Below are 22,626 nucleotides of genomic sequence, written 5' to 3' on the forward strand. Positions count from 1 at the left end.
GGAATTAGAATTTCAACATATGCATTTGGGAGGGTGGCACAATTTGGCCCATAACATTCACAAACTGCCAGAGTGACTCCCACCCGACCCTCCTGCCCTGGCCATGTGACAACCAAAAAATATCAATTAGAGGGCTGGTACTACTCCCGGCTAGGCATAACTCAACATAGTATTCCCTTTGGACAATCCCTGAATTACATCCGAGGGTGGGTAGACATTCTCCAAACCAATCAATTTATTTTATTTTTTTTTGAGACAGAGTCTTGCTCTGTCACCCAGGCTGGAGTGCAGTGGCACAGTCTCGGCTCACTGCAACCTCTGCTTTCCAGGTTTAAGCGGTTCTCCTGCCTCAGCCTCCTGAATAGCTGGGATTACAGGCGCATGCCACCACGCCTGTCTTTTTGTATTTTTAGTACAGACAGGGCTTTGCCATATTGGCCAGGCTGGTCTCGAACTCCTGACCTCAAGTGATCCACCTACCTCAGCCCCCTAAAGTGCTAGGATTACAGGCATGAGCCACCACGCCTGGTCTTATTTTATTTTTTGAGACAAGTTCTCACTCTGTCACCCAGGCTGGAGTGCAGTATTGTAATCACAGCTCACTGCAGCCTCAAACACCTGGGCTCAAGTGATCCTCCCTCCTCAGACTCCTGTATAACCAGAACTACAGGTGTGCCCCACCACACCCAGCTAATTTTAATTTTTTTTTTTTTTGTATAGACAGGGGTCTTGCTTTGTTGCCCAGACTGGGCTTAAACTCCTGGTCTCAACCAATCCTCCTGCTTCAGCCTCCTAAAATGCAAGGATTGCCATCAATGTATTGGTCAACAAGCACCCTTAATCAATAGCAGAATCCTTCCTGTTTTGTCTGAGAACAGGTGCTTATAGCAAGGAGACTGTGAGGAGAGCAGGTGGTGGGAGAGGTCAGAGCTGATTTCACTTCCTGTTTCTTTGATTTGTTTTAAATCTTCTTGTTCTTTTATTTCATTATTAAAACAATTTTTTTTTTTGAGATGGAGTCTCACTCTGTCACCCAGGCTGGAGTACAGTGGCATGATCTCGGCTCACTGCAACCTCCTCCTCCTGGGTTCAAGCGATGCTCGTGCCTCAGCCTCCTGAGTAGCTGGGATTACAGGTGTGCGCCAGCACATCCGGCTAATTTTTGTATTAGTAGAGACGGCATTTCACCACTTTGGCCAGGCTGGTCTAGAACTCCTGACCTCAAGGGATCCGCCCACCTTGGCCTCTCAAAGTGCTAGGATTACAGGTGTGACCCACTGCACCCAGCCTCATTATTTATTTTTAAGAGGTGGGTTCTCAGGATGTGGCCCAGGCTGGAGTGCAGTGGCAATTCACAGGCATGATCCCACTACTGAGTTTTGATTCTCTCTGTCCTCTCTTCTCACCTCCGCCCATCTCTGCAGCTGCCCTGATGCATCACTACCAAAGCCAGCTCCTGTACTGTCCGCAGTCTGCTGAGTGGGTGGGTGTCGTGTTGTAAACCCTCCACCCAGGGGACTGTTATGTCAAGCAACTTTATCTGGGGTCAGGGGAAGTTCCCACATTTCTGAAGAGGGAAGTTCAGTTTTCTGATACGCGTATTGAGAAATGGGGAAGCAGGGGGCTGTGGTCACGTCTCTAGGAGGCCCCTGGTGGAACTTGTCCCAACTTATCTCCCTTCCACATCTCTCATGATCATCTAATTGCAGAGAGGTAAACATGAAAGAGGTCACTTTTTACCACTTTAGGTCCAGGGGAGCAACAGTTGGATAAAAATAATAACCATGGTTTATCAAACATATATTGTGTGGTAAATAAATGCAGTGGCTCTCATTGAATCTTCACCACGACTTTGTGAGGTTGGAATATTTACCAACCCCCGCCAATCTTTTTTTTTTTTTTTTTTTTTTTAGACAGAGTCTCACTCTGTCGCCCAGGCTGGAGTGCAGTGGTGTGATCTCAGCGGCTCACTGCAACCTTTGGCTCCTGGGTTCAAGCGATTCTTCTGCCTCTGCCTCCCCAGTAGTTGGGATTATAGGTGCAACATGATGCCCGGTGAATTTTTGTATTTTTAGTAGAGATGGGGTTTTGCCTTGTTGGCCAGGCTGGTCTCAAACCCCTGGCTTCAAGTGATTTGCCTGCCTTAGCCTCCCAACGTGCTGGGATTACAGGCGTGAGCCACTGTGCCCGGCCCCCATTTTTTTTTTTTTTTTTTTTAAAGACAGGGTCTCACTCTGTCACCCAGGCTGAAGTGCAGTGGTGCCATCATAGCTCATTGTGGCCTCAACCTCCTGGGCTCAAGTGATCCTCCCACCTCAGCCTCCCAAGCAGCTGTGGCTACACGTGTGTGCCACCACACCTGGCTAACCAACCCCATTTTATACCTGGGCAAACTGAGGCCCAGAGGTGGGGTCTCATGGCTTATCCATTGTCATTAATGGGTAAATGGCACAACTGGGATTCAGATTCCATCCGTGCCTCCCACTGTTGATCTCTTTCTACAGCTGCCTTCTTTTTTTTTTTTTTTTTTTTTTTTTTTTGAGATGCAGTCTCACTCTGTTGCCCAGGCTGGAGTGCAGTGGTGCGATCTCGGCTCACTGTAACCTCCATCTTCCACCCCAGCTCCCTCGTTCCTCAGGAGAGATGACTCTGAGATGCATGTTCCACATTGTCTCCTGAAAGTCCCCACTGGGGTAAAGCTCCACTTGCCTAGAGAGATACCCTGCTCAACTAACACATTTTTGGTTAATTTTTAAAATTAAAAAAAAATTTTTTTTAGAGAGACAGCATCTTTGGCCAGGTGTGGTGGGTCACACCTGTAATCCCAGCACTTTGGGAGGCCAAGGCGGGTGGATCGCTTGAGGCCAGGAGTTCGAGACCAGCCTGGGCAACATGTTGAAACCCCATCTCTACTAAAAAATACAAAAATTAGCCGGGTGTGGTGGTGTGTGCCTGTAATCCCAGCTACTCAGGAGGCTGAGGCAGGAGATTTGCTCGAACCTGGGAGGCGAAAGTTGCAGTGAGCTGAGATTATGCCACTGCACTCCAGCCTGGGCAACAGAGAGACTCTGCTAAAAAAAAAAAAAATTAGAGAGACAAGTTCTCGCTGTGTTGCCCAGGCTAGAGTGCAGTGGTACAATCATAGCTCACTGCAACGTTGAACTCCTGGGCTCAAGCAATCCTCCCGCCTTCACCTCCCGAGTATGTGAGACTACAGGTGTGTGCCACTGCTCCCAGCAATAACACATCTTTTAACACATCTTGTTCTTTCTCTGCCTCACTTTTTTTTTTTTTTTAACAGAGTCTTGCTCTGTCACCCACTGTAACCTCCGCCTCCCGGGTTCAAGTGATTCTTCTGCCTCGGCCTCCCGAGTAGCTAGGACTACAGGCCTATGCCACCACACCCGGCTAATTTTTGTATTTTTAGTAGAGACGGGGTGTCACCATATTGGCCAGGCTGGTCTTGAACTCCTGACCTCTGCCCTTGTGAACTCCTCGTGATCTGCCCATCTCGGCCTCCCAAAGTGCTAGGATTACAGGTGTGAGCCACCATGCCCGGCCCTGCCTCATTTCTTCACACCCCATTGGTGTTTCCTGGGATCATCTCCAAAATAATCTACCTGCATGCACTAAACTCCTTATCTCAGTGTTTGCTTTTGGGAGAACTCAAATGATGACACTATGGGATGAGTGTCATCATCAAAGATGAGTTTGTGAAATCGTTCTGGTTTGCCTAGGACTGAGGGACTCCTGGATTGTGGGACTTTTGGTACTAAACCTGGGAAAGTCCTGGGTAACCCAGAATGCATTGACTATCCTTATAGGAGGATAGTGTGGCATCAGGGAAGCCAAGAGAAGAGAATGCTTCAAGAAGAAAAAAAATGATCAACAGAGTCAAATGTTGGCCCAATGGTCAAGTTTGATAAGACTGAGAAACAACCAGTGGACTTTGCACCGAGGAAGCATTTGGGACATTGGTTCATCCTTTGGTGTGTTGCAAGCAGAAGTTAGATTGCAGTGGTTGAACAGTGAGGAGGTTGGAGGAAGTGAAGATAACACAGTGGAAACAACTTTTTTTCTAGAATTTTTTTTTTTTTTGAGATGGAGTTTCGCTCTTGTTGCCCAGTCTGGACTGCAATGGCGTGATCTCGGCTCACCGCAACCTCCACCTCCCGGGATCAAGTGATTCTCCTGCCTCAGCCTCCTGAGTAGCTGGGATTACAGGCATGCGCCATCACGCCTGGCTAATTTTGTATTTTTAGTAGAGAAGGGGTTTCTCCACGTTAGTCAGGCTGGTCTCGAACTCCCGACCTCAGGTGATCCACCCGCCTTGGCCTCCCAAAGTGCTGGGATTATAGGCGTGAGCCACCACGCCCGGCCTTTTTTTCTATAATTTTGGCCATGAAGAGCAGGAGAGATAGAGTGGCTATTGCAGTGGGAAAGCAGATTAAGGGGAGACTTTTTGGATAGAAGGGGCCTGAACATGTGTCCTTTCTTTTCCTTCCCTCTTTTCTTTTTTCTTTTTTTCTTTCTCTCTCTCTCTTTCTTTCTTTCTTTCTTTCTTTCTTTCTTTCTTTCTTTCTTTCTTTCTTTCTTTCTTTCTTTCTTCTTTCTTTCTTTCTTCTTTCCTTCTTTCTTTCTTCTTTCTTTTCTTTCTCTCTCTCTTCCTCTCTTCCTCTTCTTTCCTTCCCTCTCTCCCTCCCTCCCTTCTTCTTTTTTCCTTCCTTCCTTCCTTCCTCCCTTCCTTCCTTCTTTCCTTCCTTCCTTCTTTCCTTCCTTCCTTCCTTCCTTCCTTCCTTCCTTCCTTCCTTCCTTCCTTCCTTCCTCTTTCTTTCTTTCTTGATGGAATCTCACTCTGTCACCCAAACTGGAGTGCAATGGCTTAATATCGACTCACTGCAACCTCTCCCTCCTGGGTTCAAGTGATTCTCCTGCCTGAGCCTCCCAAGTAGCTGGGATTACAGGCACCCGCCACCATGCCTGGCTAATATTTGCATTTTTAGTAGAGATGGGGTTTCACCACGTTGGCTAGGCTGGTCTCGAACTCCTGACCTCAGGTGATCCACCTGCCTCGGCCTCCCAAAATGCTAGGATTACAGGCGTGAGCCACTGCGCCTGGCCATATCCTCTCTTTTCTTCCAAAATTCCTATTATTATCATATTAAACATCCCAGTCTTCCTTTTATTCTTCCAAGATTTTAATCTTTTGGCCTTTTTTCCTCAGTGCTTTGAGCTATTTCTCCTGCGTGGTCTTCTAAACCTCAAATTTGGCTTTTGAGAGTGATGAATTAAAAGAAAAGAATCACCCAACATCAATTGCAGACAGGTGCTAAAGAAAAATAAGAATCATCCAGTAAAATATCTTCTTAAATGTATTCCCTTTTTATTAAGTTCCATAGAACTAGAACTTTTGGGCATGCACTTGAATCATCTTACATTCTTTAATTTTTTTATTTTTTGCAAAATAAACTTTTATTTGGAAGGATAGCATAATTTAGAGTCCAGGCTCTTCTACACTTTAAACATTTATTTATTTATTTGTTTTATATAGACAAAAATGTGTATATTTATCATGTACAACAGGATGTTTTGAAATATATCTACATCGTGGAATGACTAAGTCAAGCTAATTCATATATGATTACCTCATATAACTTTTTTTTCTTTTTTTTATGGTGAGAACACTTAAAATCTCTCATCAGGCGCGATGGCTTATGTCTGTAATCCCAGCACTTTGGGAGGCCCCAGCAGGTGGATCGCTGCTTGAGGTCAGGAGTTTGAGATCAGCCTGGCCAACATGGTGAAACCCTGTCTCCACTAAAAATACAAAAACTAGCTGGGTATGGTGGCATGTGCTTGTAGTCCCAGCTATCGGGAGGCTAAGGCAGGAGAATGGCTTGAACCCAGGAGGCAGAAGTTGCAGTGAGCCTAGATCTCACCACTGCACTCAGCCTGGGTGACAGAGTGAGACTCAGTCTCAAAAAAAAGAAGTTAGCCTGGGCCGGGCCCGGTGGCTCATGCCTGTAATCCCAGCACTTTGGGAGGCCAAGTCAGGTGGATCACCTGAGGTTGGGAGTTCAAGACCAGCCTGACCAACATGAAGAAACCCTGTCTCTACTAAAAATACAAAATTAGCCGGACATGGTGGTCCATGCCTGTAATGCCAGCTACTTGGGAGGCTGAGGCAGAAGAATCGCTTGAACCTGAGAGGCAGAGGTTGCACTCACGCCATTGCACTCCAGGCTGGGCAACAAGAGCGAAACTCCATCTCAAAAAAAAAAAAAAAAATTAGCCTGTATCTAGCAAGGAAGTAAAGCCAGTAGGAAGCTGTTGATTTGAGGGAATGAGTGAGTTTAAAGAGCAAGTTTATGGCCAGGTGCAGTGGCTCATGCCTGTAATCCCAGCACTTTGGGAAGCTGAGGCCGGAGAATCAGTTGAGCTCTGGAGTTGAAGCTGCGGTGAGCTACGATCATGCCACTCCACTCCAGCCTGGATGACAGAGTGAAACCCTGTCTTAAAAAAAGAGCAAGTTTAGGATGAGTGGGACTAAGAACTTGAGGAAAAGGACCTCTTCATTTACAAAAAGTCAAGGAAATATTTGCAGTGGTCATGACTTGGGTTTCCAAGGACAAGCATTGACTGAATACACCATAGTGAAGAGAAATGCAATTTACCACACGTTTGTTGAGAGCCTATTAAGGAGAACAAACACTTTGGGAAGTAAAGGTTGATTACTTCCTCTCCAAGGATGATATGTTTAATGAATTCCCTTGTCTTTAGCTTCATTCTTCATAATGCCAAAGAGATCCAGGGATACGATTTTCCATATGGAGTTGAATATTCTAGTTTTAATATTTTATCTTCACTTGTCCTGGAAAAACATCCCCCTATAAAAGAGGTTTAGATTAAAGGTGGATGTAAGGGTAAAATAAAGCAAACAGACAAAATCAACAACATGGAGAAACAGCAGGAGTGATTTAAACCCAGTTTGAACCAGCAGGCAAGGATGGCATGATCTCCTAGCATTTAAAAATCCTAGGGCAGTTGTGGTATTCTTTGGCTTAGAGTGGGAAGACTTATAAAAAATTCAGCTGTAAGAATTCTTCTTTTTGATAAATTTTCAGACATAGTATTCCACTCTGGAATTTCAGCCCCCGGATGTTTTTTTGTCTATGAAGAAAGGTTAGAGTCTTGTTGGCTTTGTTTCTCTTTGAATACCTGTTATCTAACACAGTGCCTGACACACTGTAGAACTCAACAAATATTCTCTTTGCACCCCACAACTTACAGCTTGGTTTAGCAGCCCCAAGCTCCACAGAGGAACCAACATCTCCTGAAGAAGCCTATGAGGTTAGTGCTTGCTAGCCTAGTTATAAGAGTTGTGTGCAAGAAGTTCAAAGTTACGTCTTCCTTCCTGGTATTTATGGTTCATTCACAGAATTTCCCATCCAGATGCAATTTACAAGTCAAGCATGACTTTTTCCATAGGCAACATTGCCCGGCAACCTAACTGATCTTCCAACTTTATCAAGTTTCTTGGGAACAGAGTTAGAAAGTTAACCCAAGGTCAAATTTGTCCATACAGAAAGAGTTTCATTAGCTTTTTACTCAAACTCTGTGCCTAAAAAATAAGAGCATAGAGATTTTTCTGTAGAGATGGGGTCTTATTTTGTTGTCCAGGCAGGTCTCAAACTCCTGACCTCAAGCGATCCTCCTACCTTGTTCTCCCAAAGTGCTGGAATTACTGGCATGAGCCACCATGCCTGGCCAAAGCTAATGTATTTCTTAAAGAGAGATTCATATATACATGCATATGTGTGTATATATACACACATATATGTATATATATATATATATATATTTTTTTTTTTTTTTTTTTTTTTTGAGACAGGGTTTTGCTCTGTCACCCAGGCTGGAGTGCAGTGGCATGATCTTGGCCCATTGCAACCTCTGCTTCCTGGGCTCAAGCAATCCTCCTGCCTCAACCTCCCAAATAGCTGAAACTACAGGCATGCACCACTACACCTACACTACACTCACTATATTGCCCAGGTTATATTTGATATTTTCCCCTTCCAAAGATACACTCATATTATTCAATTTCCACAGTGTTAAGTGATAATAATAAAAACAATTTTCCTTATTTCATTGTGGAGAACCAGTAACTGGAATGCTGGCAGCTTTAGGAATTATTTTGGATTATCTGGGAAACCTTTCATAGGTCACAGTCAACAGTTGGCACTTTTACTCTTGTTGAGAATAATTAAGCCTAATATTAATCAATTTTTCTTTTTTGAGACAGAGTTTCACTCGTCGCCCAGGCTGGAGAGCAATGGCATGATCTCGGCTCACTGTAATCTTTGCCTCCCAGGTTCAAGCGATTCTCTTGCCTCAGTCTCCTGAGTAGCTGGGATTACAGGCGCCTGCCACCATGCCCAGTGGCTCACACCTGTAATCTCAGCACTTTGAGAGGCCAAGGCGGGCAGATCACTTGAGGTCAGGAGTTCGAGACCAGCCTAGCCAACATGGTGAAACACCATCTCTACTAAAAATACAAAAAAATTAGCCAGGTGTGGTGGTGGGCGCATGTAATCCCAGCTACTGGGGAGGCTGAGGCAGGAGAATCGCTTGAACCCAGGAGGCAGAGGTTGCAGTGAGCCAAGATTGCGCCACTGTACTCTAGCCTGGATGATAGAGTGAGACTCTGTCTCAAAAAAAAAAAAAAAAAAAGTGAAAAGAAAAGAAGAGACAGGTTCTCACTATGTTGCCCAGGCTGGTCTCAAACTCCTGGACTCAAGTAATCCTCCCACCTTGGCCTCCCAAAGTGTTGGGATTACAGGTGTGAGCCACCATGCCCAACCTCTTTTTAGACATCTATTCTGTCATTTATTCAAAAAGCCAAATATGGAACGAAATGTCACATAGTGCAGAAAGCTCATTCTGTGGTGCACTGAGCCTGAGTTAGTGCAATGGAAGAACAGAATACCAGCAACCAGATTCCAGAAGTATCATTGTTCTAACAGGGCTATTTCCTCCTCCAGAAAGGTCCCATGATTCCCTGCACCCATCCGCTGTAATTATGCAGAGCAGCTGGGGCAGAATCCCTCCCCTGGAGCCTGTTCCATGGCGTACCCCCACTCTGTGGGCCCACATCCACATCTTTATGGACAGTGGGCATTTGGGGGAAGATGATCACTCTGCTATGCCTGTGCTTGTAAATTTCCCCCAGTGGGAGTCTGTGTTAGATTGCATTGGTTCTGGTGATATGTTTTACCCACACATCTTCACACAACAAGAATACATACGAAAACCAGCTTCAGTGCTGTTAGTGAGCAGAGAGAAGTCACTGAGGAACAATATAACAAGCATGAGGAACTCAAACCAGGTTATCAGGAAAAGGACTCTTCCTCATACCCTCCAGGAAAGCGAGTTTGTACTAAGACTAGCTCCTCAAAGCTACCCTATGTTTCCCAGGCTGGTGTCAAACTCCTGGGCTCAAGCAATCCTCCCATCTCAGCCTCCCAAGTAGCTAGGACTACAGCGCCACCACACCTGGTTTCCTTTTTTTTTTTTGAGACAGAGTTTCGCTCTTGTTGCCCAGGCTGGAGTGCAATGGCACGAGCTCGGCTCACTGCAACCTCTGCCTCCCGGATTCAAGCGATTCTCCTGCTTCAGCCTTCCGAGTAGCTGGGATTACAGGCATGTGCCACCACGCCCAGCTAATTTTGTATTTTTAGTAGAGATGGAGTTTCTCCATGTTGGTCGGGCTGGTCTCGAACTCCCAATCTCAGGTGATCTGCCCACCTCAGCCTCCCAAAGTGTTGGGATTATAGGCGTGAGCCACTGTGCCCAGCCCTTGGCTTCTTTTTTATTATATTTTACATTGTGGAAATTGAATAACATGAGCATATCCTTGAAAAGGGAAAATACAGGCTGGGTGCGGTGGCTCATACCTGTAATTCCAGCACTTTGGGAGGCTGAGGTGGTGGGACTGCTTGAGCTGGGAGGTCAAGACCAGCCTGGGCAACATAGAGAGACCCCATCTCTCTCTCTCTATAAAAAATTTAGTAGGGCATGGTGGTGCACACCTGTGGTCTCAGCTACTCGGGAAGCTGAGATGGGAGGATTGCTTGAGCCCAGGAGGTTGAAACCACAGTGAGCTATGATCGTGCCACTGCACTCCAGCCTGGGCGACAGAGCAAGACCCTGTCTCTTAAGCAAAAAAAAAAAAAAGGAAAATATAAATTAAAAACTAGAAGAAGCTCAGCAAACTAACTCAGGAGCAGAACACCAAACACCGCATGTTCTCACTTATAAGTGGGAGCTGAACAATGAGAACACATGGACACAGGGAGGGGAGCAACACTCACTGGGGCCTGTTGGGGGAGGTTGGAGGGGGAGAGCGTTGGGGAAAAGAGCCGATGCATGTTGTTTTTTTTTTCTTTTCTTTTTTTTTTTTTTTTTTTAGACGCAGTCTCGCTCTGTCACCCAGGCTGGAGTGCAATGGTGTGATTTTGGCTCACTACAACCTCCGCCTCTCAGGTTCAAGTGATTTTCCTTTCTCAGACTCCCCAGTAGCTGGGACTACAGGTGCATGCCACCACACCCAGTTATTTTTTGTATTTTTAGTAGAGATGGGGTTTCACCATGTTGGTCAGGCTGGTCTTGAACTCCTGACCTCAGGTGATCCACCCACCTCAGCCTCCCAAAATGCTGGGATTACAGGGGTGAGCCACCATGCCCAGCCAATGCTGGGCTTAATACCTAGGTGACGGGTTGATAGGTGCAGTAAACCACCATGGCACACATTTACCTATGTAACAAACCTGCACATGTAACCTCAGGACTTAAAAACAAACAAACAAACAAACAAACAAAAAATACCCAAACTAGAGGAAGTTTGCAGCGTCAAGAGAGGAGTATGCAAAACATTAGAACAATTCACATGTTCACTTACCTCACTGGGTTTTGAGTCAGGACCCATCTTGCTGGAAAGTGTGTATGTCTCAGACTCAGATTTTGATTTTACGATCTCTCTAAACCACTTTCGATATTGTTTCTGGACCTGGAACATCAAAGGAAATACCTGGATGGGTTTTGCTAACATTGGTGAACAGCAGAAAGGTCAGTGAGTCAGGAAGAGGATAGAGATGTATTATTATTTATTTATTTTCAAAAAACATGGTCTATTCGTACAATGGAATATTATTCAATCTTATAAAGGAAGGAGATTCTGACACATATGCTACCACACAGATGAACCTTGAGGACATCAGCCTAAGCGAAATAAGCTCATCATGAAAAGGCAAATACTGTATGGTTCTACTTATATGAGGTACCTAAAGTAGTCAAATCCATATAGACATAAAGCAGAATAGTGGTTTCCAGGGCCTGTGGGGAAGGAGAGTGGGGAGTTAGTGTTTAATGGGGATGGAATTTCAGTTTGGGAAGATGAATAAAGTTCCAGAGATGGATGTAGGTGATGGTTGCACGACATTGTGAATGTGGTGCTACTAATGGTACACTTAAAAATGGTTAAAAAGGTAAATTTTATATTATATATGTTTTACCACAATAAAGATTTTCCATTACAGGGTATATAATTGTTGTAGAAAATTTATGGCCGGGTGTGGTGGCTCACACCTGTAATCCCAGCACTTTGGGAGGCTGGCAGATCACGAGGTCAGGAGATCAAGACCATCCTGGCTAACATGGTGAAACCCCGTCTCTACTAAAAATACAAAATAATTAGATGGGAGTGGTGGCTCATGACTGTAATCCCAGCTACTCCAGAGGCTGAGGCAGGAGAATTGCTTGAACCTGGGAGGCAGAGGTTGCAGTGAGCTGAGATCGTGGCACTGCACTCCAGCCTGGGAGACAGAGCAACACTTCATCTCAAAAAAAGAAAAGAAAAGAAAAAATAGAAAATTTATAAGATATGCATATGCAAAAGGAAGAAAATAGAAGTTACATATAATTCCTCAATCTAGTGAAAATCACCAATAATATTTTGGTAGTACCCTTCAATGTGTTTTGGTTTTGCGCACCTCAGAAGCAGACCCTGCAAAAAGACTTGAAGTGTAAGGAGTTTATTTGAGGGGTGATCCCAAGAAGCACCAGTAGGGCAATGAGGAAGCAGGACAGGGAAGAGAAGGCAGCTGGTAAAGGATGCATAATTAAGGTTATTTCCATTGTGGGAATCTGGGGCTCAACCCCATTCAGGAGCTCTGGGGTAGAGCATGGAACTACTTTAGAGTCAACTTGCCTGAAGGAGGAGGGAGCTGGGGTATTTATCCACCAGCTCCCATCAGTCATGGGTTGATGGCCGGTCTCAAGGGCCATTACTCTTTGGCATCACCAGTTTGCCCTGTGCATGGGCCAGGCATATCCTGTGGGCAGTACGAAGCCTTCAGGCACAGTCATGGGTGTTTGCAACAAGCATCTCCAGGCATGTAGAGACAGAAGCCAAAGGCATATGAGAGGGCCGTGGACAACATCTGCCATACTGTGATATCCCAACCTTGGCACTATTGACATCTTGGGTTGGATCACGTTTTGCTGGAGAGGGCTGTCCTGTGTGCATTATTTAGGATATTTACCAGCATCCCTGACCTCCACCAACTAGATGCCAGTAGAAACCCCCACCCTAGTTATGAAAAACATTTCCCCAGACATCGCTAACTGTCCTGTGGTGGGAACACAATTGCTCCTGGTAAGAACCATTATGATATGCCATAAACTCCTATACCTACACATAAATAAATACATAACAATAACACAAACAATGAGTGCTTATACTCGTTATATAAACAAAATGAAACCCTCTGGAGTAGTTTCTTTTGTTTTTTTTTTTGAAATGGAATCTCGCTCTGTTGCTCAGGCTGGAGTGCAACGGTGCGATCTCGGCTCACTGCAACCTCTGCCTCCCAGGTTAAAGTGATTCTCTAGCCTCGGCCTCCCGAGTAGCTGGGATTACAGGCAGGTGCCACCACTCTCGGCTAATGTTTGTATTGTTTAGTAGAGACTGGCTTTCACCATGTTGGCCAGGCTGGTCTTGAACTCTTGACCTCAGATGATCCACCTGCCTCGGCCTCCCAAAGTGCTGGGATTACAGGCATGAGCCACCACACTTGGCTGGGTTCCATTCTGGAGACAGCGTGCAGTCCCGATTATCCCTGAGCACCCCTTAGTAAGGGACCTTCTTGGAGGACACACACTACTGTTCAGTTGCAGACAAATAAAGTGTTTTGAATTTAGTAGCCACATGAAATAAAACTATATATATCTTTAAAAACTGGAGGCTAGGCCAGGCACGATGGCTCACGCCTGTAATCCCAGCACTTTGGGAGGCTGAGGCGGGCAGATCACCTGAGGTCGGGAGTTCGAGACCAGCCTGACCAACACGGAGAAACCCCGTCTCTATTAAAAACACAAAATTAGCTGGGTGTGGAGGCGTGCACCTGTAATCCCAGCTACTCAGGAGGCTGAGGAAGGATAATCACTGGAACCTGGGAGGCGGAGGTTGCGGTGAGCCGAGGTAATGCCATTGCACTCCAGCCCGGGCAACAAGAGCCAAACTCGGTCTCAAACAAAAAACAAAAAACAAAACAACAAAAAAAGAATAACAAACAAAAACTGGATGCTATGATATGCCTCATAAACTGAGATAAACTAAGGGAAGAGTACATATAAGTGTTTTTTGTATGCTCATGTGAAACCCCATCTCTACTAAAAATACAAAAAAAAAAAAAAATTAGCCAGGCATGGTGGCATTCGCCTGTAGTCCCAGGTACTCGGGAGGCTGAGGCAGGAGAATTGCTTGAACCTGGGAGGCGGAGGTTGCAGTGAGCCGGGATCGAGCTACTGTACTCCAGCCTGGGTGACAGAGCAAGACTCCGTCTCAAAAAAAAAAAAAAAAAAAAAAAAAAATAATGATGATGATGATGATGAAACAAACGCTCTGCCAGTGCTGCCCGTGAACCAAGTGGAGATGAGTTCTGCCTCCTGCCTCAGCCTCCTGAAGTACTGGAATTATGGGCATGAGTCACTGTGCCTGGCCCCAGTTTCTCTTTAACAAGGCAGTTAACCTGCAGTACAGTGAAGTTCAAGACTTCATCATGCCCACTGCTGTTCCATGGTTTGAGATGTGAGTTGCAAAAACTGCAATAGCAGACTGGGATGGATCTATGAGTTTGCCCTTGAAGACAGCCAGTGTTACAAGGAAGGCTGTGTGATCCTGGAATGTGACCTAGTCTGGGACAGTGAGGGCTTTGAGGGGCACGTATCATTTGATATGTCTTGAAGAAAAAGAGATAAATCAGCCCAGCATGGTGGCTTACACCTGTAATCCCGGCATTATATAATTGGTATTGACTGGAAGCTTTTTATTTTCTCTTTTTTTTTGAGATGGAGTCTTGCTCTGTTGCCCAGGCTGGAGTGCAGTGGTGCGATCTCGGCTCACTGCAGCCTCTGCCTCCTGGGTTCAAGCGATTATCCTGCCTAGCCTCTCAAGCAGCTGGGATTACAGGCGCCTCCATCATGCCTGGGTAATTGTTTTGTAGTTTTCAGTAGAGACGGGGTTTTGCCATGTTCGTCAGGCTGGTCTCGAACTCCTGAGCACAAGTGATCCCCCTGTGTCGGCCTCCCAAAGTGCTGAGTTTACAGGCGTGAGCCACTACACCCTGCCGATTGGAAACTTTTTCTGAAATAGGGCAGAACTGCTTGGGTGTCTTTTTCCATGTAACTTAAGGTAGTAATGTAAATAAAATAATAGTTGGAAAAAAAAGAATTCATGTGAAGTGGTGTGTTAGCTGCATTGTTGATCTCCACGATTCACTCCTTTGTAGTTGTATTACACTCTGTCTTAGTCTCTTGATGGGTTGAGCGCTCTTTTCCCATTGACTTTGGGCTTGGCTGTGTGACTTGCTTTGACAATGGGATATTAGAGGAGGAAGAATCACAGGCTTGAGTGACCTTGCCCAGTAGGGTCTGCCTCTTTGTGATTTCAGCATTATTAGGAGAAGAATATTTGCTGGGGAGTTGCTCCCCCTTCTGCCTAAGCCTCAGGATGAGTCACAAGGAGCAGCCTAAACCTGATCTGCATCCTGGAGCAAAGGCAAGCTGAGCTCAGCTAAGATCAGGTGAACCCCAACAGACCTGTAGACCCCAGAATAAGAAAAGCAAATATTTGTGTTTAAACCAATGAGATTTTTTGAGGTTGTTTGTTACACAGCATTAGCTGACTATTACAAGTGGAAAAACTGAGAAAAAGGCATGTATTTTTGACATAGCAATTATTTATATTCTGAAATGTGTTAATAAATGATGTATCTTAACAACTAGTAGCATTTTTAAAGTAGAGAAAATAGAGTGTTTACCGTGGATTATAATCTCTTATGGAACATTTAGAGAATGTCGACTTAAATCCCCATTAAACTCCATTTCCAAAGTTTTCTGAAGTTTAAAGTAACAAAGAAAGGGGTCAGTGTTTACCTGCTGGCTGAGGAGGCAGTAGACCAAGAAGATGAAGAAGCCTTGGAGGCTGTTGATGATGGCAAAGAGGTAGGCCATGACCTGGGCAGCTGGACCCACCTGTAGCAAGCCCAGACACCAGGTGCAGCCCAGGATGAAGAGCTGAGCTGTTGCTTTGAAAGCCAGCATCCTGGGAGGAGGAAGTCAGAGATTAGGATGTCAAAAAACTAATAATGAGCATAAGCACCCCTCTAGTTAGCTGTTAATAGTGAGAACTCTGGAGCTAGACTACCTGGGTTTAAATGGAAGCCAGCACTGGCTACCTGTGTGATCTTGGGAAAGCTGCTTTACCTTCTTGCAACTCAGCTCCCTCATCTTATCTTATTTTATTTTATTTTATTTTTGAGATGGAGTCTTGCTCTGTTGCCCAGGCTGGAGTGCAATGACATGATCTCGACTCACTGCAACCTCCACCTCCAGGATTCAAGCGATTCTCCTATCTCAGCCTCCCCAGTAGCTGGGACTAACTACAGTCATACACCATCATGCCCTGCTAATTTTTGTATTTTTAGTGGAGATAGGGTTTCACCATGTTGACCAGGCTGGTCTCGAACTCCTGACCTCAAGAGATCCACCCATCTCGGACTCCCAAAGTATTGGGATTACAAGAGTGAACCACTGCACCCAGCCCCAGTTCCCTTATCTTAATAATTGTCCTATTTCATGGGATTGCTATAAAGATTATGTGAGACTTTCATGGGAAAGTATTTAGGACAATGTATGGGACAAAATTAGTACCAAACATACATAAGGCATTTTAAAACCTGGGTGCTTTCTCTGTCTCTCACTCTTATCATTTATAGACAGGGGTCATATGATTTTTTTTTTTTTGAGATGGAGTCTTGCTCTGTTGCCCAGGCTGGAGTGCAGTGGTGTGATCTCAGCTCATGGGTTCAAGCGATTCTCCAGCCTCAGCCTCCCGAGTAGCTGGGATTACAGGCATGCCACCATACCCAGCTAATTTTTGTATTTTTAGTAGAGACGGGGTTTCACCATGTTGGCCAGGCTGGTCTCAAACGACTGACCTCAAATGATCCACCTGCCCTGGCCTCCCAAAGTGCTGGGATTACAGGTGTGAGCCACCCCACCCGGCCGAGGTCATACAATTTGTTATTCAAACAGGAAGGCTTTTGTGATCAAAAGGAGGTGTACCGTTCCTAACAGAAAGAAATGATAAATGTTTGAGGTGATGAATACCTTAAATACCCTGATTTGATCATTGCACATTTTATGCATGAATCAAAATATCACAAATACTTCGCAAATGTATATAAATATTATGTATCAATAAGAATAAAAATAATAATAAAAAATAAAAGGGGTACTATTAATAATTACATTGTGTCAACAGACATAAACTGAGACTATTCCAGGTAAGCTGAGATATGAGGCCATCCTACTTATAGTATTTATGGCATATATACACACACAATATATATATGTACGTATATATTTTATATACACTATCACAATATATAATCACAATATATAGTGATAGTGTATATAAAATACATATTGTGTTATACATGTATAGAATATATTATATGTGTATATATGTGTATATATACACATATACTATCTATATTATATGTATATGTATATGTGTATACATATACATATGATATCTATATTATAAGTATATATACATTATATATATCCCTAATTATTAAGGATATTACATAAGTGAGGAATGCTAATTGAGGAACAGTTTGTATAGTGTGATCCTATTGTGTGTGTGTCAGTCTGTTCTACTTAAAAGTGCACAGAGAAAGCTCTGGGAAAATGTCATATTTTATCTTACACATCATACAGGCTGTTCATTCTGGCATCCTGGGAAGTGGAAGTAGCAGGAAAAGAGACAGCCACTTTCACTTTTTACTGTATATATTTCAAAAGACTATGAAAAAATGTAACAAACTTGTCTTATTTTTATGATTAAAATGAAAACAACAAATTACATGTTCAAATCAAAATGGATGCTGCAACATAAAAATACTCATACCTCAAGATATTTTGAAATATTATACAAAATATCTTTTAATCTAGATTCTTATTGAACCTATCACACACAATTGGAGATAAACATTTAAATTGGTATGTGTACAGAGAGTTTAATTTGTAATTTAAGCATGTGATTTAATATAGCTAGATTGATCTCTATTGGCTGGGGTGGACACAGCTTTGTGACATTACCAGATTCATTTTTAGGGTTTCTATATAATTTAAGCTTTTTAGTAACTGTTGGATTAGCAAATCTGAGTTGGTTGCTTTTGATAAAAAATATACTCCTGTGTGCATCTTGTGTAGTGTGGCAGAAACGAATGTTTTTCTCCCTTTTCATCTTCCTTTCAGTGTTAGATCTGTTCCCCTTTGAGTTTTAAAACAAGGCACATGGTCAGGGTAGAGACTACATTTCCCAGCCTCCCTTGCAGCTGGGTGTTATCATGTGACCAAGATCAGCCAATGGGATATCAGCAAATGTGGCAAGTGCAACTCCTATATTACCTCCTGCCCATGGATGGGATATTGACAAGGGCAACATCCTTTTAGAGGATTGTGGAGCAACAAAGTAGAAAGAACCTGAGACCCTGGAACACTGTGTGGAGCAGAGCTTCTTTAATAGCCCTGAACTGGTTACTTCTGGGTTGCAACATGAGACTGAAATAAACTTCTATTTTATTCTCTTTTTTTTTTTGGAGATTTTTTATTTACCACAGCAGGTTAGCTTGTATTCTAGCTAATTCAGGTTCTCATGAATTGTGATGGTGGAAGATTACAGTGGTCTTGCTAGTCCTGGGAGCATGGCTGTTGAATGTACATGTGTATGGATATGTAGGAAGGATTGGCAGAAGGAAAGGGAGTAGGAAGTACCATTTGTCACATCCTACCTTGTGTTCTGGATGGTTGACACTTCACTATTGAGGGAGGAAAGTTTTCTTTTCAAAATCCAAAAGACCAAGATAAACAACACTAAATTCACCTGCAGGACCAACACAAACAAGGCAGAGTGCAAGTTAAAGTAATGCATGGTGTCCACTTTAAATTGCACACAGGAGTCCTACCCTCTTGTACACGGGACTGAATTGGTAGCAGGTGGAAAATCAAACCATCCAACAGTGGAAATGCAAGCCCCTTGTACCATCTTGTACCCAGCATTTCTCTTGGTTCTTCTTAGTTTGGGAACATCAAAGGCACATACTCACAGAGAAAATGGCACAGACTGGGCCAAGGAAACTCCAGATGAATCCCTGGTCCAGGTGGAGCCAGCATCTAGGAACAATGGGAAAAGAGATACAAAGAGAGATCAGAGAAAGCGCATGAGATTAACATAAAGTGACTCTTTTCCTATCAGAGAATTGTTTCCAGTTTCTCTTGAAAGTCAGCTGATGACAGGCCGGGCGCAGTGGCTCATGCCTGTAATCCCAGCATTTTGGGAGGCCGAGATGGGCGGATCGCGAGGTCAGGAGCTCGAGACCATCCTGGCTAACATGGTGAAACCCCATCTCTACTAAAAATATAAAAATTAGCTGGGCGTGGTGGTGGGCGCCTGTAGTCCCAGCTACTCAGGAGGCTGAGGCAGGAGAATGGCGGGAACCCAGTAGGCGGAGCTTGCAGTGAGCCAAGATCGTGCCACTGCACTCCAGCCTGGGTGACAAACTGAGACTCCGTCTCAATAAATAAATAAATAAATAAATAAAATAAAAAGAAAGTCAGCTGATGACAATCAGCTTTTTTTTTTTTTTTTTTGAGACAGGGTCTTGCTCTGTTGCCCAGGTTGGAGTGCAGTGGTGCGATCTCAGCTCACTGCAACCTCTGCCTCCTGGATTCAAGTGATTCTCCTGCCTCAGTCTCCTGAATAGCTGAGATTACAGATGTGCACCACCACACCCAGCTAATTTTTGCATTTTTAGTAGAGATGGGGTTTTGCCATGTTGGCCAGGCTAGTCTTGAACTCCAGACCTCACATGATTTGCTCCTCTTGGCCTCCCAAAGTGCTGGGATTACAGGCATGAGCCACCATGCCCGGCCAACAATCAGCTTTGATTACACATTTTGATTGCAACTTTGATCCACACATCATGTGACAGCCTCTTTCACTTTTTACTTTATATATTTCAAAAACTATGAAAAAAATTTAACAAACTTGTCTTATTTTAGTGATTAAAATGAAAACAACAACAAATTATGTGCTCAAATTAAAATGGATGCTGCAACATAAAAAATACTCATAGCTCAAGGTATTTTGAAGTAGTACAAAATATATTTTCATTTAGATCCTTTTTGAACCTATTACACACAATTGGAGATACACATTTAAATTGGTATGTGTACAGAGAGTTTAATTTGTAATTCAAGCATGTGATTTAATATAGCTAGATTGATCTCTGTTAGCTGGGGTGGACACAGCTTTGTGACATTACCAGATTTTTAGGGTTTTTATAGAATTTAAACTTTTTAATAACTGTGGTGTGATTCTAGGATAATAGGCACCAAACAGCTAGGAGGAACAGTGTCCTGTTAAGGATTTTAGGAGCACAATCCTGTTGAATTTTCACACCAGCACTGTGAGGTTGGAACAATCGGGACAACTATTATTCTCATCTTGCTATTGAGGGGACTGAGACTTGAGAGCTCAAATTACAGGAAGAATAAAGTTCGGATCTAACTCTTGTGATCTGAGAGATTGAAATATACACTTCTATATCCACTAAGATGGACCCTAACGTTAAGGAAACCAAGTTACCTTTGGGTCGAGGGTTCAGATCCTGGCTGGTGAAGCAACTCTCTAAATTCCTCTGGCTACAAGAAAACGCACGCTTGCTAAACCCCATAACAATAGAAGCCATCAGTTCCCTCCTACCTCTGATATACGATTCAGACCACTATAACTGTGACTGGAAAGGGAACCTAGTCAAAGCAATTATGGATCTTAAGCCAGTTTCAGTTAGTTTATAGAGGCTGTGCACAAACTGTCTTTGTGTCTTTTGGTTCAGCTTTTGTTGTAGAGCCACATTCCTCCTCATTATTTATTTTATTTTATTTATATATTTTTTAGAGTTGGATCTTGCTTTGTCACTCAGGCTGTGATGCAGTAGCTCTATCACAACTTACTGCAACCTTGAACTCCTATGCTCATGCCATCCTCCCGCCCCAGCCTCCTGAGTAGCTGGGACTACAGGCATGCACCACCGTGTCCAGCTAATTAAAACAATTTTTTTTTTGGTAGAGATGGGGTTTTGCTATGTTGTCCAGCCTGGTCTTGAAGTCCTGGGCTCAAGCAATCCTTCCTCCTTGGCTTCACAAAGTGCTGGGGTTACGGGTGTGAACCATCATGCCTGGTCTTCCTTTTTTTTTTTTTGAGACGGAGTTTCGCTCTTGTTGCCCAGGCTGGAGTGCAATGGCATGATCTCAGCTCACTGCAACCTCCACCTCCCAGGTTCAAGTGATTCTCCTGCCTCAGCCTCCCAAGTGGCTGAGATTACAGGCGCATACCACCACACCTGGCTAATTTTTTGTCTTTTTAGTAGAGACGGGGTTTCACTGTGTTGGCCAGGCTGGTCTTGAACTCCTGACCTCAGGTCATCCACCCGCCTCAGCCTCCCAAAGTGCTGGGATTACAGGCTTGAGCCACTGCGCCCGGCTTTTCTATCTTATTTTAATGCTAAAATCCTGCCCAAAGTGAACATGGGATGTATGTTATACATATATATGTTTATCCACCGTGCATGCACTCTGCTCTCATCTAACTTGTCCTTCCCCTTTTCAAAGAGGGAGCACCTTTGGCTCATACTGGAGACTTTCTTTTTTTGGTTTGCAAACCAATATTGCCAATAAAGCTCCCCTTTCTCCCTCTCTTTTTTTTTTTTTTTTTTTTTTTGAGACAGAGTCTCGCTCTGTCGCCCAGGCTGGAGTGCAGTGGCGCAATCTCGGCTCACTGCAAGCTCCGCCTCCCAGGTTCACGCCATTCTCCTGCCTCAGCCTCTCCGAGTAGCTGAGACTACAGGCGCCCGCCACCACGCCCGGCTAATTTTTTGTGTTTTTAGTAGACACAGGGTTTCACCGTGGTCTCCATCTCCTGACCTCATGATCCGCCCGCCTCGGCCTCCCAAAGTGCTGGGATTACAAGCGTGAGCCACCGCGCCCGGCTTGCTTGCTTGCTTGCTTGCTTTCTTTCTTTCTTTCTTTCTTTCTTTCTTTCTTTCTTTCTTTCTTTCTTCCTTCCTTTCTTTCTTTCTCTTTCTTTCTTTCCTCCTTTCCTTTCCTTTCTTCTTTCCTTCCTTCCTTTCCCTTTCTTCCTCTCTTTCTTTCTTCCTTCCTTCCTTCCTTCCTTCCTTCTTTCTTTCTTTCTTTCTTTCTTTCTTTCTTTCTTTCTTTCTTTCTTTCTTTCTTTCTTGTTTTTTCTTTCCTTTTTCTTTTTTTTTTCAGAGTCTCACTCTGTCTTTTAGGTTGGGGTGCGTTGGTACAATCACAACTCACTGCAACTTCTACCTCCCAGGTTCAAGCGATTCTCCTGCTTCAGCTTCCTGAGTAGGTGTGTGCCACCATGCTTGGCTAATTTTTTGTATTTTTAGTAGAGATGGGTTTTCACATGTTGGCCAGGCTGGTCCCGAACTCCTGGCCTCAAGCGATTCTCCCGCCTTGGCCTCCCAAAGTGCTGGGATTACAGGCATGAGTCACTGTGCCCGACCTTAAAGCTCTTCTTTCTATTATTTATTCATCTTGATGGTCTTTTGAACAACACCCTAAACCCTCTCCTTCTGAAGCCATCCCTATAAACTTTATAAAAATAATCAGAGAAGACAAAAGGGGGAGAAATGAAAACAAGCCAAGCTTGCAGCACATCCAGGATTCACTGCCAGGTCAGCTTGCTCTCTGACCTGCTTCCTCCTAGCTGCTTCGTGCCTGTTATCCTAGAATCACACAGATCCTAGATAACAGTTTCCCTTTACTGCTCTATAGGTAACAACTTAAATATTATAAAACATGAAGTTTCAGCCGGGTGCGGTGGCTCACACCTGTAATCTCAGCACTTTGGGAGGCCAAGGTGGGTGGATCACCTGAGGTCAGGAGTTCAAGACCAGCCTGGTCAACATG

General features: G+C 44.1%; 1 protein-coding gene across 3 annotated transcripts in view; it reads right to left on the reverse strand.

Moving 5' to 3' along the window:
• Nucleotides 1–6,532: 6,532 nt before the first annotated feature.
• ADGRE3 (adhesion G protein-coupled receptor E3) overlaps nucleotides 6,533–22,626 on the reverse strand; it is a 57,157-nt gene continuing 41,063 nt past the window's right edge. For all 3 annotated transcript variants that reach the window (XM_055235531.1, XM_055235530.1, XM_055235528.1), the window contains 5 exons: nucleotides 18,735–18,801; nucleotides 18,420–18,511; nucleotides 15,493–15,661; nucleotides 10,958–11,065; nucleotides 6,533–6,887 (listed from right to left, as the gene is read on the reverse strand). In XM_055235531.1, the coding sequence (XP_055091506.1) occupies nucleotides 6,849–6,887; nucleotides 10,958–11,065; nucleotides 15,493–15,661; nucleotides 18,420–18,511; nucleotides 18,735–18,801 (475 nt within the window). In that variant the 3' untranslated portion in view covers nucleotides 6,533–6,848. The remainder of the gene's footprint in view (nucleotides 6,888–10,957; nucleotides 11,066–15,492; nucleotides 15,662–18,419; nucleotides 18,512–18,734; nucleotides 18,802–22,626) is intronic.

The sequence above is a fragment of the Symphalangus syndactylus genome, chromosome 13 (genome assembly GCF_028878055.3).
Source record: "Symphalangus syndactylus isolate Jambi chromosome 13, NHGRI_mSymSyn1-v2.1_pri, whole genome shotgun sequence".
In the NCBI taxonomy this organism is placed as follows: domain Eukaryota; kingdom Metazoa; phylum Chordata; class Mammalia; order Primates; family Hylobatidae; genus Symphalangus; species Symphalangus syndactylus.